General features: G+C 36.6%; 2 protein-coding genes across 7 annotated transcripts in view; one reads left to right on the top strand and one right to left on the bottom strand.

Moving 5' to 3' along the window:
- The first annotated feature begins 256 nt into the window (after window positions 1-256).
- toy (twin of eyeless) overlaps window positions 257-15,850 on the top strand; it is an 80,040-nt gene continuing 64,446 nt past the window's right edge. Inside the window, exon 1 of the mRNA XM_012363213.2 lies at window positions 257-860. The gene's annotated coding sequence lies outside the window, so the exon portion shown is untranslated. The remainder of the gene's footprint in view (window positions 861-15,850) is intronic.
- The window catches only part of tsl (torso-like), a 311,116-nt gene continuing 296,123 nt past the window's right edge, over window positions 858-15,850 (bottom strand). For 3 of the 6 annotated variants that reach the window (XM_067358624.1, XM_067358625.1, XM_067358623.1), the window contains 3 exons: window positions 4,080-4,411; window positions 3,497-3,832; window positions 858-2,706 (listed from right to left, as the gene is read on the bottom strand). In XM_067358624.1, coding sequence (XP_067214725.1) covers window positions 2,311-2,706; window positions 3,497-3,832; window positions 4,080-4,382 — 1,035 coding nt within the window. In that variant the 5' untranslated portion in view covers window positions 4,383-4,411 and the 3' untranslated portion in view covers window positions 858-2,310. Of the gene's footprint in view, window positions 2,707-3,496; window positions 3,833-4,079; window positions 4,412-4,649; window positions 4,831-4,904; window positions 5,549-11,616; window positions 11,681-15,850 lie in introns of those variants that run through there. The other 3 variants (XM_067358622.1, XM_067358626.1, XM_067358627.1) reach the window with 3 other exon arrangements.

The following is a 15,850-nucleotide window of genomic DNA, read 5'->3' as shown; positions in this document are numbered from 1 at the left end:
TTAAAATTTAATCAATTAATCAAAAATCACGCACTTAGGCACGTCGCACATATTTTTATATCCTTACCATATAAGAAATCTCAAAAATCTTCTATTAACAAATGATAGCAATATTTTATATATTATACAATATTTTGAAATCTCTATTCTCTCAATGATATTAAAATAAAATTAATTGGATTGACTTATCTGCACGATGTGCAGCATTATAAGTTAATTCAATTTGTTTAATTTAATATCATTTAGACAATAGATTGAAAAATAATATAAGATATACAAGGTGTCTCAGACCAATCATATCACCGCGTTAATAGCAGATTTCTGAGATTTCTCATATAAGGATATATAAAAATTTATGTGCTTGAGTGGAAATAAATTCGTTTTAACACAGTAAATGAATGGCTGTTTACTGAATCATATCATATTTATGTTTCTCGCTTAATTAAATTCCAAGTATTTCTCTGGCCATTTACTCGTCAACAACGCTGCGAGCACTCGAAAATATCGCTACCGTTGAATTAATAATACTAAACATTGACGAGAGAAAACTTTAAACACTTTACATTTAAAAACTATTATAGTCTCGACATTTTGGTATAAAGACTTTCATCTCCAAACAACCTCAGGTATTTGCTATTAACAAATGATGCAGATTGATTTGACACATTTTGTATAACTCATAATTACGGTACAAAGTACATTTCATCTTACGTTTGCATTTCGCGTATCCCGACGTATAAAATATGCGGACTGACATTTGTATATAAATGCGGAAATATGCGTCTCATCGATCTCTACTGACACAAGGCAGTCTAAGGAGGAATTTGCAACAAGTGGAGCAAACTGCAATCTCTTAATTGGTGAGTCTATCACTTTTTTATTATTTAAATATATACATAATTTGTGTGATAACACATACATACACAATCATAATTACAGTCAAATTTTAATATTTTTTCTTCTAATGTTTTCTTTTTTACATAAACAGATATTATTTGTCTTTCAATCGCTTTCTTATTCTAATATTATCATATGATTGATGAAGTAATAAAATGAAAAAAAATATGAAATATCAAAAATGCAAGAAAAAAATATGAAAATTCGTCTGTAATCATATGCAATTTTTTTATATTAATAATGTACTTGTATAATGTCATTTGTTTCTTGTATTGTCATTATTTTCGTTGAGTCCTTATTCACGCTGTTTGTTTCAATTACCTATAAATGAAAATATTAAGGCAGAGCAAGATATATCGCATATCAAAAGTGCACTTTGTTTGTCCGCTTCAAACAATGATGTACTAAATTTATACATTAATAATATGGCATTTTATATTATTTTCGACTTTGCATCTCATTTATTGTGTTGTATAAAGGCATTATATTGTCTCCGAAATTATTAAAGCAGAGAAAATATATTTTTTACCCAGGTATAAAATATATTAATAAGTTTTAAATGTTATACACTAATCTTTTTTCATCGTGTGAGATCACACGATGAATCATACTATATATGATCGTGATCTTTTCAAATTCACTGTTTTACAACTAATATTCACTGTTTTACAATTTGTTATATAATATATACGTTTTATAATATTAATCCACATTCGCAGTAGAAATTTATCTGCGAATATATCGTCCCTCGAAAACAATTTATCTAAAAATGTAAAGACATTCTCCGATTTATAAAACAAATAAGATTTAATATAAGATACATTAACTATAGGAAGATATAAATCATATCTAAAGCAGGATAACAATCCATTGACCTGATTTCACTGCATATACAACAATGCACATCGGGTTAAACAAAGAAACCTCACAAATCTCTTTTGCACCTAAAATATACCCTTTGTACGATAACGAGTCGATTTCAAGTAAAGAACTTATGGTACATTACACCAAGTTCTTCAGTCAAAAATTGTATGAATAATGCTCGTCATATATTAAAAACATTCGTATAAAGACGTTTTCTATTAATGATTACAAGAATAAATACTTATTTATAACAATAACAGCATGTTTGCGCATGTTTACGTTATTGCAATATATGTGGCAGAAGGATATGTCCTTCAATTCCGTTCAACAGGAACCTATATAATTAGCGTCGAGGAATTGTGACGGACGCTAAATCTATTTCAATCATTTTCAAAGGCACTGCGCATCCCATATCGCGCCAGAATTATCAGTATCACTCGCATTCTTGCGCCAATCTCACACATGCGATCGTTTGTCGATTTTAAGCGCAAATGTGTGACGGTATTCTAAACGTTTTGAGTTCACCCGTGACAGGCACGTGTTATGTCATCACATATTGACCTCCCAGAGTTTGAAATAATTATCGATCACTTCCAAAAACCACTCGCGTCTCTTCGGATCCTTGAAAGCGGGCGCCAATGTTCGCAATTGCAATTGCAGTAGCGCTTCGTCTCCCAATAGACCGTCCAGTTGCTTGAGCAACGTCGTGTCGCCGTGCAATTTTAGTAGACTGGCGTAAGTGAAGATGTAATATTGTACTTGAAGACGTTGCACAGCCCATGCTTCCACACTACGGTTGCCGCTTGCCGATTGTATAGAACCCATGTGCTCCGCGTACCATGGCGAAAAGTAGTTGCTGAGCTCGAGATTCGATAGTTCCGCCACGCCACGTGTTTTCAGTCGTTCCTTTATTCTCGAATACACCTGAGGAGTGTATACGAAAACCTAAAAAAAAAAAGACATATCTTAGATATTTCGTTATATGTTTGTTGAATGACGTCTATTTGACACATGTAAAATGAGATGGGTCATTTCATTCGTTTCCAATTAATGAGGATCACAAACTGGATATTTAGATTGCAGCATCGTGTATTTCAGAAAACAAAATTACATAATTACACTTTTACTGATATTGCCGCGGTGATGTAAACTATCGGTGAGAACTAGACTCTGTATAATGAGTCGTTCCTGTGCAGCTTTTACGCGTAAATGGAAATAAGGATGCTGCGCATCCGTTACGCGAGAGAGTGTATGGTAAAATGAGGCCACTGTTTCACTTTTATTTAACCGAGACTGAACCGAGACTGAACCGAGACTGAACCGAGACTGCATCCTTTTTATGCCAAGCCGATTGCGACAGAGATCAACAGACCGCGTAATTAAGGAAGATGCACAAAGAAACGTTTTTTGATGCTCGTTTTCCGATCGTTGCGATATTGGATCGATTGTAATTTTACGTAACCGCGCGTGCATAATGCAAAGTACATTTTTTTCATTCAAAGAAGTTTTAATTATGAGAAATATTCATTAATCGCGTACTTTCTCCTATTGTTACAATAAACCAGTTATTTAATAAATCAGAATCACGGATCAGTATGCTATAAGAGGCAGAAATTTATTATTTTCATAAAATTGCTTCAGTTTTTTTCAGACTTTTACTTCAATTTTTTTATTATGCTAAAAATATTTTTACAATTTAACAATTATTGTCTTAGTTTTTAATGCTTTAACTTACTTGATAGAGTGAATTTCCCGTAACGTAGGAAGCGATGTAGTGCGAGCCGAAATTTCTGATAAATCGCACTACGCTCGCGGTATCACCGATCGTGACGTTTTCCGTTTGTCGCAACACGGAATCGTCGAGGGTGAGGGTCTCGGCGGTGCCGGCGAGTCGTTGATTATCACGGAATCTGGCGACACGCACTAAGACATAACAGTGATCACCCGTGATGAAGGACGAATTTATACCGAGATGCCTGGCTATAGCCGCTTTAGACCAGCTTCCAGTGAAGGCGCGCCACGGTCTCTCGAGCCTCTCGAAAGTAAAATCACGAAAGTACGCTTGTAGAAGCTGTCTGCAAATATAAAAATATATCATATTATATTTTTGCATTTATCATTATTTGATTTATTAAGGATGTTTATCTAATCTACATAAAATTAACAAATTTTACATCGCGTTATTTACTTACATCATGAATTGATAGCATTATAGGGGGATTAAAAATTTCCGATTTCGATAATTAGGCTCTATATAAACTTCACTACAAATAAATTTCTTAACTTTATTTATTTTTTACTAAGATATGCATAATTACGTGCCTGATATTGTCGCAAAACTCCATGTGGAAGTCGCCGTCGAAGACGGCGGTGCCGGCTTTGTTGCTTTGACGTTGTTTGGCCGGCATTCGGCCGACGTCCTTAAAGACCTCGAGGGTGGGTTCGCGGAATATCCAGGTCTCCGAATCGTTACGCGGCACCACTCGCATACTGATACTCAGGTAACCGTAGCGGCTGAAGACGTTCACGGCACCGCCGAGCTGTGGCGACCTGGTAGCGTAGACGTCGATCAGCAGCGCGAGCGTTGACGCTACGAGAAAGAACCGCGTGCGTGGCCACATCTCTGGTCCGTTGCCTGGATCAGGGATACCTGAAACCGATTGCGAATGAGATTTCTAAACAAATAACAAACGGCTAAGATATATCGCTTGTCTCTTTGTAAAATATTAAAATATTCTTCGAAGAAGAAACGTGTTTCTGCGAATCTGTAGAATTAATCAACACTATTGGATGATCTATAAGATGTTATGCAAATGTACTATTAAGTATAACATAAATTAAGTTGCTACTTAGCAACAGCGATATTTATCATTAATTCAATCATTCACCATTAATTTACGTCATAAATGTCAGAGAATCAGTTCAGTCTATCGAATTTCGCATCGTCAAATGACACTCGCATCTTGCAAAGCTTGTAATACTAAGAATCGCCTATGTCGAGCGTGAGGAAGTTGCGCGCCGTCGTCGCAACTACCGGTTTCCGACCACACGTGCACGAAGTCGTCGTCGCCGCGTTGCCGCGTGCTTATGTAGGTCTAGGTGTGTGCCGCCGAGGCGTTCGCACGAGCGGCCTTCATCCCCACCTGCTCCGTACTGGACGAATACTTTGATTTACCGGTGTACTCCGTGCGTCTAAAGCCTCTCTTTTCCTCCGCACATATTTGGATTCGATAATTCGCTCCTTCTAGCCTCCGATCAGGAAGACGACGAATATATGATTTTCTCCACGTGGATTTCTTCCACGCAACCGGCGACGAGTGGGCCGGCGTCTGCATGACGTCGGCCGTCCCGCATCCGTTTCACTTCATCGCGTCTCGGTACGGAGGCGGACACCTTGCACTGACATCGTAATGATGCAGACGATGATAATGAATATCCAAGTCGCCTTGACACGTCGACAATCTCGAATTATACTTTCGGGATGAGTGGAAGATTAATGAAGAAATCGAGAGACCAGCTGTATAGCGAAGTGCACACTTATTATAATAACGACACATTGACGTAGTCCATTTCTCAGGATTAGAATTTGAATGAAGAGCACTGCCTACTCTGCAATTTGAATCTGAATGAAGAGTGCAACCGCATGAGTGTCACGAATGTAACGTAGTCCCGAAGGAATGCAAAAACAAGTTGACGCTGATAAATAAGAAACAGTAACAGCTTTGCAAAGCACTTTCAAATTAGCAAGATTGCTCCTTTCCGTTATAAATCTGATTCTCGGATTTAATTTAAGAAAGTTAATGTAAGAAAGCGCGAAGAAAAACAGAGAAAGAAAAAATAATTTTATTGAAATAGAATGTTATTTATCCGTTTTTTTTTCGGATGCAGAAGAATAGCTATTCAACTGAATAAGAGCCGCAAGTTAATGAATAATGCATGAAATACAAACGATTTGAAGCACTATGATTCCTTTTTTCAAGAAAACGATGTCATGTATTACAACTAGATAATAAAAGTTAAATTTCATCAAAAGATCCTCGAGTGAGAAATTGTTAGGACAGGAACGACTTCTGCATCACTAATGAGAGATAATTAATATACGTCTCTTAATGTTTTCACTCAATTAAGCATATCCGCCCGTATGTGACATCAAATACACCGACGTATATATGGCAGACAGACACACACACTTTCGCATTCTCCGCGTTTAGCAGGGTCGACAAAGGACCGAAGTGCAGTCGAGTGAAAGTGAAATTAACCGCCTACCAGTCGAATGGATACTTCTTCCTTATGGACACTAGCTTAAAAAAAATATATAAATTTATGACAGACGTACGACACACTCGGCCGCAGAAGTAGCATTAAGGCAATATTGAAAATTGAATGCACCCGGAAATACACAAATGCCTCACGACGCATCATCGACGTTCAACAAAGTGGAAGAGGAGAATGATGTGGTTCAATAGAAGCGTAACTTGCTTTGGAAATCCCATCAAGGGCGGTCAGAGTTCGAGACGGAACTTTAGCTTTGCCCGCAGGGCTACGCCGACACGCGCGGTAGTAATTAAGTTTTCTGTCGTTCAATCGAAGAGATGAAATTACTTGTCCCCGCAAAGGGAAACGGAGTCGATGGATTAGGTCCGGCAAAGACAACGAAGTCAGCCCGACCCGTCTACTTTCTACCATCAAATAGCAAAAACGTTTGAAGTATATCTGTAAATAACACATTTACAAATAATTTATTCGCGATGAGAATTATTCAACCTTTCTGACGATCGGCTTCGTTTATAGATGGCTATCTATGAATAATGTATTCGTAACGGACCGTGAAACGCGGTATAGTAGTTATAATAGATGATCGTGATAGAAATTAATTTAACGTTTAATGAAGCTTCGTGGGAGCGCATAATAATTAATCGACTATCGGTAATAATTAACGAAGACTGGAAAGTTAAATGACGTTTATCGTGCGTTACGCGGGCGCGCGCAATCGGACGCGCATTGCATCGACATTTAATTGACATAACGAGTGCGCGATAGCCCGACTGAACCGCGCGGTTTTTATCTTTTAAACGACGCGTACACGCCCCAATTCGTCTTCCTCGTTGTTGTTGCCAGGGATTAGAGTGATTGTAGTTTTGCACAATAGCACGGATCGATTTAAATCAATTCCCGTGGTCAGCGAATCGAATCGCATTTCAATCGTGTTTATTCTATAGCTTGCCGGAATTAATGGCAACTTAATCGTATAGTCTGGTAAACTTTGACATTCTTGCACGCGTCTGTTTTCTTTGCCCCGATGGCCTTTGCAGTTTATGAGAATACCATGAACCGTCTAGCATGAAGTTATAATTATGTAATGGCAGTAGATCGATTGTTTATTTTTCCGCGAAAAGATATAATTCCGCAAACATACTATGACTGATTGCTTCATTAGTTTTATGAGATAACTTTATGAACTTGATAAAGTAAACTTAATTAAAAATGTTTTTTTCTTTTTGATATACTATTAATTATTAAGTTATTAATAAACTGAATAAACATTTTTATTACAATTTGGCAGATAGAAATTAAATGTGTTTGCGCTCTTTCTCACAATAACAAGTTCGATTGAAAGGTACAAGGTTTGTGAGACTTAATAATGCTCGCTGAAACTACATTTTTTTCTAACCGCATTCTACATGACTAAACCTCTCTGGGTCAATGCAATGAAACTGAGTCATATACATGAGTTATTTAGCGCGTATACTTGTGCTCCATTATTGGAGCAATGCGATGCCAATGTAATGAATGTGAAACGTATTATCATTGTTCCTCCGTAGAGATAGGCGAAGTTTCGTCCCGACTTTAAACAACTTCACACCGTCGCAGCCACCGCAACGAAACGTACAAATCTGCAGTAACTCACGCGTAATAGGAAGCCGTTTATCAGTTTATCTCAAACGGAGGATTGTCCCATATACCTAGATTCGAAGCTGTTAGCCGCGAACGAAAGCAACAATACATATTCATGAGATTGCGACAAAAACGTCGAGATGGAGAACATCTCGTTTGCTATCGCTTTACACGTCGATGAGTATAACAAAAGATATTATTTTATTAAAAAATGATTTAAAATCGGTACAATAGTAATTTTTAGTGAAATATTTTTTGCACATATAGCAAAACGTTTTATTCAGCAAACAGTCATTCTGAGACGCAATATATGAAAACTATTTTATTAAATTTAGTCTATCAATTATATCATACTTTTTCTTCCAATCTTTTTGATAAGCATCTATTTTGTTAAAGATTGTTGTAATACTATAGTTCTTAAAAGCCATGCATATTCAACTGACGAATTTGGGCGGGAAAACCTATTACGATAGTGAGACATCAAGAAAAGCTAAGTCGCCAAATTAGTAAAACGGAAGGAACGAGCTCCGCTTTCGCCGTAGCTTTCGAGTATGAGCGAGAGTGGTTTGCCAACTTGCGTGATTAGAACTTTACGAACATTCTTGTCGATGTTCGTAACATCGCTTTCAATTTAAGACAATTTTATGTGATTAGAAAGATTAATCTATACAATCTGATTATAGAATCCGATATAGACGTGAAGCAATGCGACATTATTTTTTTATAAGATACGGCGATTGTTTATTTCATTATATTAAAAATTTTGAAGTAATAGATACTTTCTCAGTGACAAGCATTTATTCATAAAGTAGAAAGTTACGCGATTTTAAACGATACGCTTCTGTACGTCGAATTACCGGTACATTAAACAAAAAATATATACATAGCATTACGTAACATATATGCATAAATATCCGCAAGATATCACAAGCACACACACAAATATCTTATTTTTTAAATAATAAAATAAATTTTACACATTTTTTGGAAATTTTAATTCAACGTAATGACAAATTTTTAAATAAACATAAATGAAATAAAATATAAATAAAACAAATCAAATTATATTACATTCGCAACGCAAAAATATTAGAAAACAATAAAAAAGGACTTAGCATATCACACACATTGTGAGATCCATCGTAAGATATACGAATAACTCGCGATTTATTGCTAAATAGGAAGTTGATTATATCAGCTACCTGTTAAATAATTTCTTATAATAACTGCTAAGAGATTTACGCAGCAAAGAGTGTTTTCCTGTGTTAAACGGCCATCCACCTACACGTATTCATGTATTGTATATACGTTTAATCGTGCGTCTAACGATATATTCACATCGTTGATCACAAAGCTTTACGCGAACGAGACAAACACGTCGCATCTTTTATTGCAAATGGAAAAGATAAATCTAATTGCAACGAAGAGGTTATATAAACCTTGCTAAATATAAAAGATGATAAAACTATAAGGATTTTTGTACTGCGATACCTTTTTGAAGAAATTCAGAATACAGCCTGCAGGCATGGATTCGACGGGAAATTGGAAGCTCTACTTTCCTCAGCTTCTTATTTATGCATTACCACCGTTACGTCCGAATGATGAATTGCCTTGACATAAAAAAATCTCAGTCGGAGGATAATAATTGAGCGTATGGCCGGTTGCGATTCGCTTGTCGTAGCGATATACAGCGGCGCAGAAGTCAATGGGGAAGAATTATTTAAGTAGCCTCGCGTTTGTAACACTTGAAAGGGGCATGTTGCTTCGTCCCATTAGACGCAGGAAACACGATCATAGAGCGTGGAATAATACACAAGGAATCGTTTTGGATCAAAAGTGGACTAACTAGTTGCGATTAATGTCGCAGCAGCAAATTTCAAAGCGATTGAACGTAACGATAGAAACCATCATCCGGCAAATTAGTTGCACAAAACTCAGAATCTCTAAATTTAGTTTCGCGTCTTGGGAAAACTACAGGCCCTGTGCAGGTGCACTCAAGTGGATATATCTACAGATCATTAGTGGAACCAGTTCTGTCGTTTTTGAGACAGAAACGATATTTTCAATTAAAACAGTGACGAAATCAGGATACGTGGTTGCGAAGTAGAAGTGAACAGAACAACGCACTGTTTGCTAAAGAAATCAAGAAACTTCTTGTTACATTTGTAATTTTAATTTATGGTTTTGGAGTAACTGCGCACTGTTGAAATAATTGACATTAAGTACTAAATGAGACGTCAAGTATTCTACTTTGAACAAGTCAAGAATTAAAGAAAACATATATATATATCCTTCCTCAAACGTTAAAAGAAAAATATAATTTTTTACAAAAATCTGATTGGCATAAAATATATTTAGATCACTGAACAGGATGCAATGTTTTTAGCTGAGTCGCTTTGCTCATGAGATGTAGACGCATAATTTCTTAATGCAAAGACTATGCAGCTGATTCCACTTAAGACAAAATTTATATGATCCAACATATGCGAAAAGTGAAAGACCGCGAAAGAATGTCTCATCAGCGTGTTGACTCTCTGCACGTGTAATTCTCTACTCTCGGATGTCTCGAAATAATCCAGCTGTTCCTTATCCATATAGTGTTTCGACAAGCGGCCACGTCGTCGTCGCCAATCCTGGTATAAGCACTATCATTTACACGAGAACGTGATTCGTGATCTCACGTCGTGATTAACAATCCGCAGCACGTGGAGATTAGCGCGATCATCGAGTTATCGCGCGTGACTTTCACACTTCTGTCGATTTTATAATCGCGCATTAACATAACGAGTCAAATTTTTCCTTTGTATTAAATTCGGAGGTCAATTTTAGATAGCCATAAAAGATTAAGATTGAAATTAAATATTATTGATATATACATATGTAATAGAATTGACTAAAATATTTCAAGCAGGAAGTATAAAAAGCTTTTATTGGAAAAATCTGAAAGAAAATGCGGACGATTTACCCTACCGGATCATACAAGTTTAGTCCATTTCCGTCAATCGGCTTTCCCCTCCGTACTACAAACGCTCCCTTCCCATGACGCTAATTGTTATGGGTCACTGACTGCTTGTTACAAGACACTAGAAGATAACTCGACTTTCCAACGTTATCGTTTCAATCAACTGTTACAATCGTACACTTGCTACACTCTACTTTTTCTTTTTGTTAACTTTTATTTCTCCTATAATTATATCTTTTTCACGCACAAATTGCTATGTGTAACATGAGCACTAAAATTCAAAACATTCCACTACGATTTTCAAACACTGTTGCACACATTATTTCGAAAACGCGTGTGTGCGACGGAATTGCGATTCGATATTGTTATATCGAATATGCGTATGCGTGTTGCATACAATAATATGTAAATCCACAGCTTGCAGACTCCGTTATCGAATAACGCAAGTATATTTTTTTGTAATTGCAATATTTCGCCATATGTGTTTTAATTTAATCAAGCAAGACGCTTCGTTATTGCATGATATTGATAAGTGTTTTTTTGCGACGTACGCGAAAACATATTAGCCTCCGCGGCTGTAATTTATTTTAATGTAGACATTCGCTGATTTCTGCGAATACGGAGAAAAATTTAATTGTGTTTTTGATCATTAGGATTTCCAGAAAAAGAATATTACTAGGATATAGGCAATAAATTTTAACCGACGCTGTTTCCACAGTATCGATATGGCCATATTAATTTGCATTTACAGATATTATCTTGCGTAGCTGCTAGGCACAGCGTAATAAAAGCAATAATCGCACGTGTCATGCTTAATTATACCAAATAATACGTCGACGTAAGTCGGAAATCAAAATAACAATTATTTTGGACATTACATGACTGCTGACTAGTCATTCGTGTAATATAAACGTATAACTGGTTTAGATCGTATATCCTGCTGGTGTTTAATATGATGTTACGAGGGTGATATTTGAATCTTTATCGAAAATAATTACCATTTAATACGCCTTTACTTAAAAAGTAGTGCAGTCTCGACGGTGACATAGGAAATTGTCTCGCACGAGTAATATTGGTAACATCGTGCCGTTATTTTTCCTGTCGTGTCATCGATACATATTGCATAATGCAATCACTTGACTCACGGATGCGGTCAATTACACGACTGACGATAGTCTGATTTTTAACGCAACTGCGTTAGCCTTCTTTTTCGCGTAAAACCAATTCCGTGTGCGTCGCGATTGAGGTCATTCACTCGACTGACGCACGAATGTAAATTAATCTCGTTGCCGGTCCTGCAAAACAAGCAGTTTATTTTTTATGAGTGCATTAAGAGATAAAGACGAAATAATCTTGTCCATTTCCCTCATGAAGACATGTCAGCAATTTCTTTTAAAAATATGATTTAACAAAACTATTCTGTTTGGCATGTTTTTAAAATATAATTCCATTTTTTTTTTGTAATCTATCACTGTGAACAATGGTGCAAAATTTGAGATTATAATAATTGTATAAAGCAGAATGATACGTATGTGTGCTGTTTTAAATGCTATATACGTATCTCTTCTTAAAAAATTTTATTGCGTTGAAATTATTCATGAAAAGACAGGACTGGACAGATTTTTCAATTCCACATCTCAAGGAGAGTCGCGTGCACAAAAATGACTAAAAGATTTAGCTGTGTCAAGGCTTCCTTCCGTTCGACCTGAATTTTCTTAATTTTTACATAAACGGGTAAAACCAGATTTTTGCGAAACGCGACTGAAGGTTATTATTACTCGCCGCGAAGTGTTATTACCATCGCGGATGCGCGAAAAAGTCTTTCTTTTATATCCGTGAGACTTCTTCTGACATTTGCATAGGTATGCTAAATGCGGTATCGGTTTGTACGTAAATGGAATGCTAAGAGCATTGCGTTCCCGTGGATTTCCACGTGTACGGTTATATTATGTATATGTATATAATAGAATTCTGCAGAAGATACGTGCGAATCTCTGAGATAAGAATAATTCTGTTTAATATCACATTTACTCGTAAAAAAGTACCGCTTCTTAAATGACCATTAAGTGTATAATGACTGAGCAATCATGATAAATCGAATCTGTCGACAATTCAAATAAAAACACTCGCGGTAATTTGCACAGATCCAGAATATGTTGGTTGAAATGTACAAATAGTCACTTTTGAAATACGCGATACTCCAATTAAAAATGATTCGTATATTTAGATCACACTTCTCTTATGCAAGTCAGCCACATTATTCGCACTATTATTATCTTTCTATCTACTATCGAAGTATGTTGCAGAGCAACATTATTACTTCATATTTTCCACTAAATTAAAATATTACTTTCGACATTTCCTGATTTTCGCATGCATTTTCACGAATCGATTTATAGATTTTTTTATCGCAAGAAAAATTGTTATTCCTTTTTTTCCAAATTTGCATATTAATCTGAATCTGAAATTGTTATACCAATCAAATATTGCGAATAGATAACAGATTTTTATTTCTTTATTTTTACGCTTCAAGTATTTCCATATTTATATTCTAAAATATTTTATTTTTTAATTTGTTTTCAATTTTCTTTGCGTTTTATTTATTTATGTCGTATTTTGCACATGACGTTTATTTAAATTAACTATTAGGCAATACTTGTATCTTCAGACATTATGGGTGATTGCAAAAAATGCTTCGCTAAGAATTCCCTCCGTCTATTATTATCTCCGAGAGAGAAAATATCACAATCTTGCACCGCTCTAACGGATCATATACCTTACATAGAGTTCCTCGTGACATTTACGCTAGAAAAGGCTGCATCTTCGCGTTGCAATGCTCCGACCAACTGACGGAATGCTTTTCAAGCGGCGGTCCTGGTTACGACATAAAATCCGAATGTGACGAAGGAACCGTATGCAACATAGAGAACTACTCGCGAGGATCTCGTCACGTTTCTAAAGAGAATATGTAGAATGATTTCGTAATTGGTGCTTAATCTTTCGCGAGAAATTGATTCATATAAATTAGAAACGTTATTCGCAGCACTAACCGCGCGCGAATGCAACAAAATGTAATGAAATGTAATTATAAATTTGACTCATCTGCTTGACGAGTTAACGAGTTACTGCGAGAAGGATGTCTCTGTGCCAGCCTCATTACGGCCTTGTCATTCTCATAGATGTCTTGCCAGCATCATGCTAATCAGTAGTGCATAGATTCCTTCTTTAAATATGACGAAGCTCGAGAACAGAAATGTCTTTCAGGTATTAATCTCAAGTCACGAGAAACCGCTCTGTGACTTGATCATGATTTGCCCAGCCGTAATCGCTGACGATGCAGAATACGAAGCGTTCAGGCATGAACCAACAAATACTTTCGATGAGGCAAGTCCTAGAATTTCGCTTAGATTAAAATTCTGCTGCCATTCCACACAGGAAATGTTGCCGACTGACACGTGTTCTGCGAGATACGTTATTGATAGGAAATAAAATAGAGCGGCGTTATTTAGGAAAGTTCAATTTTACGCGTATCAATTTAATTCTTATCGAAATTCCGAATCGTTTAACGGTAGCAATACGTTAAACGAATGACAAGTTGTTGAATGCATATAATTGATATTAACAATATCGTGTATTACGGACAATACGTCAAAGTCAATAGCTCGATTTGTGCCTGAATTTTGTCTCCATCCGAGGTAATTTGTACAATAAAATATTGACGTACAAATCTGATGACGCATGTGAATTCCTTTAAAGTGAATAGATCGGATTTCGATAAATATTCCACGATATTTTTAGATCTGTTTCCGTCTTTCCGTGTCGCAATATTAACATTAGTCACTTTCACCAACAAATATAAACGCTATAAGTATAATTATCGCATTCATTAATATTTCATTATCTTAGTTCTGGTCAGCTAGCGATAAAAAAGCACAATACGTACATTTTAAGCATGCAACTCCAGCATCGTGACAATTCACGCGTTACCCACCGTTGCCTTCGTGATTAATGAAAAAGATCTGCAACCTGATTTACGATTTCCTGGCAGACACCTGGTAGCGTGTCTGCTTCGATAGGCGCTAACCGTTTTGCGTTTTCTGTGCGACACATTGCGTTAAGATTTACATAATAGCAAAATAACGTGCGATCGTTGATCGCTATACAGAGGCAAATAATAATACATCATATACAGAGGCAAATAATAATCATGTTCGTTGGCACTTAAAACTAATTACTTTTGAAACTCCCTTACGGCTTTTTGACAGTCGAGAACATGCAAATTTTATGATAATATCCACAGAGATCTGCTTCTGATGCAATGTCGTGGAAAATAAACGTATTTATTTCCTCGACGAGGCTTTTTGATATTTTTTGATATAATCAGCACCTTGATAGCTTTGAACCGTTATCAGTGCAAAGCGATCGCGTGCGCAGAATGAAGTAATTAAAATAATGATAAAGTCGGGATAGACGAAGGCGAGCCGCGCGCTAAGGTCAGTACCTAAGTATAATCTACGAATGATCTGCTTCAATAACTTGAAAGTGCACGCGCGACAGGTATTCTAGTTGCGAAGCCTTGTACCGCTCGGCGGTACTATTATAAGCCTTGTTCCTGGTTGAAAATGTGGGTAACTGGCATAAGGACGGTCACCCGCGCGCTCGCACGCGTGTTTATGATACAACGAACCCACACCGAGAGTCCGAGTCCCCTTTTATTCCGGGTGTTGGCGTATCCGTGGCGTGATATCGCGTGTGGGGCATAGTCGCGCTAGAGTGTGAAAGTGCGTGCATGATATGGGTGATAAGTATAGTGAAAAGCAACGGGTAACGCTAAATAACGTAGTCGACGGCGATCGCGCGCTTTGTGTCCGCGTAGAATTCACTTCTCGCACCTGCGAGATGATCGATTAAAGTCTATGAGTAATAAGCTTGCTCATAATAAACCTGCAAATAGCAACTCTTGCCGAGCTGACTCAGTCTCTTGTCACCCGATACTTTGTTGCAGCTGAGGACTGATTTGATGGTAATGAAAGTTTTGAAAGTCAAGTTGGCAGTTGAATTTTTAAATCTCTTTATTAGAAAGAGCCGATAAAGAGCCAAACGAATAAAGAATAATTTTAATTCTTTATATTTACAATAAAGTGCAAAAATAATGATAGAGACGCTGTTTTAACGTTCTTATCTGCACTGGCTTAAGTTTGATAAATAACCGGATATTGCAGCTTTCTTAAC

This window comes from Linepithema humile, chromosome 7, assembly GCF_040581485.1.
Source record: "Linepithema humile isolate Giens D197 chromosome 7, Lhum_UNIL_v1.0, whole genome shotgun sequence".
Classification (NCBI taxonomy): Eukaryota; Metazoa; Arthropoda; class Insecta; order Hymenoptera; family Formicidae; genus Linepithema; species Linepithema humile.
Note: the sequence above shows the minus strand (reverse complement) of the source record. Positions and strands in the feature narration are given on the sequence as shown.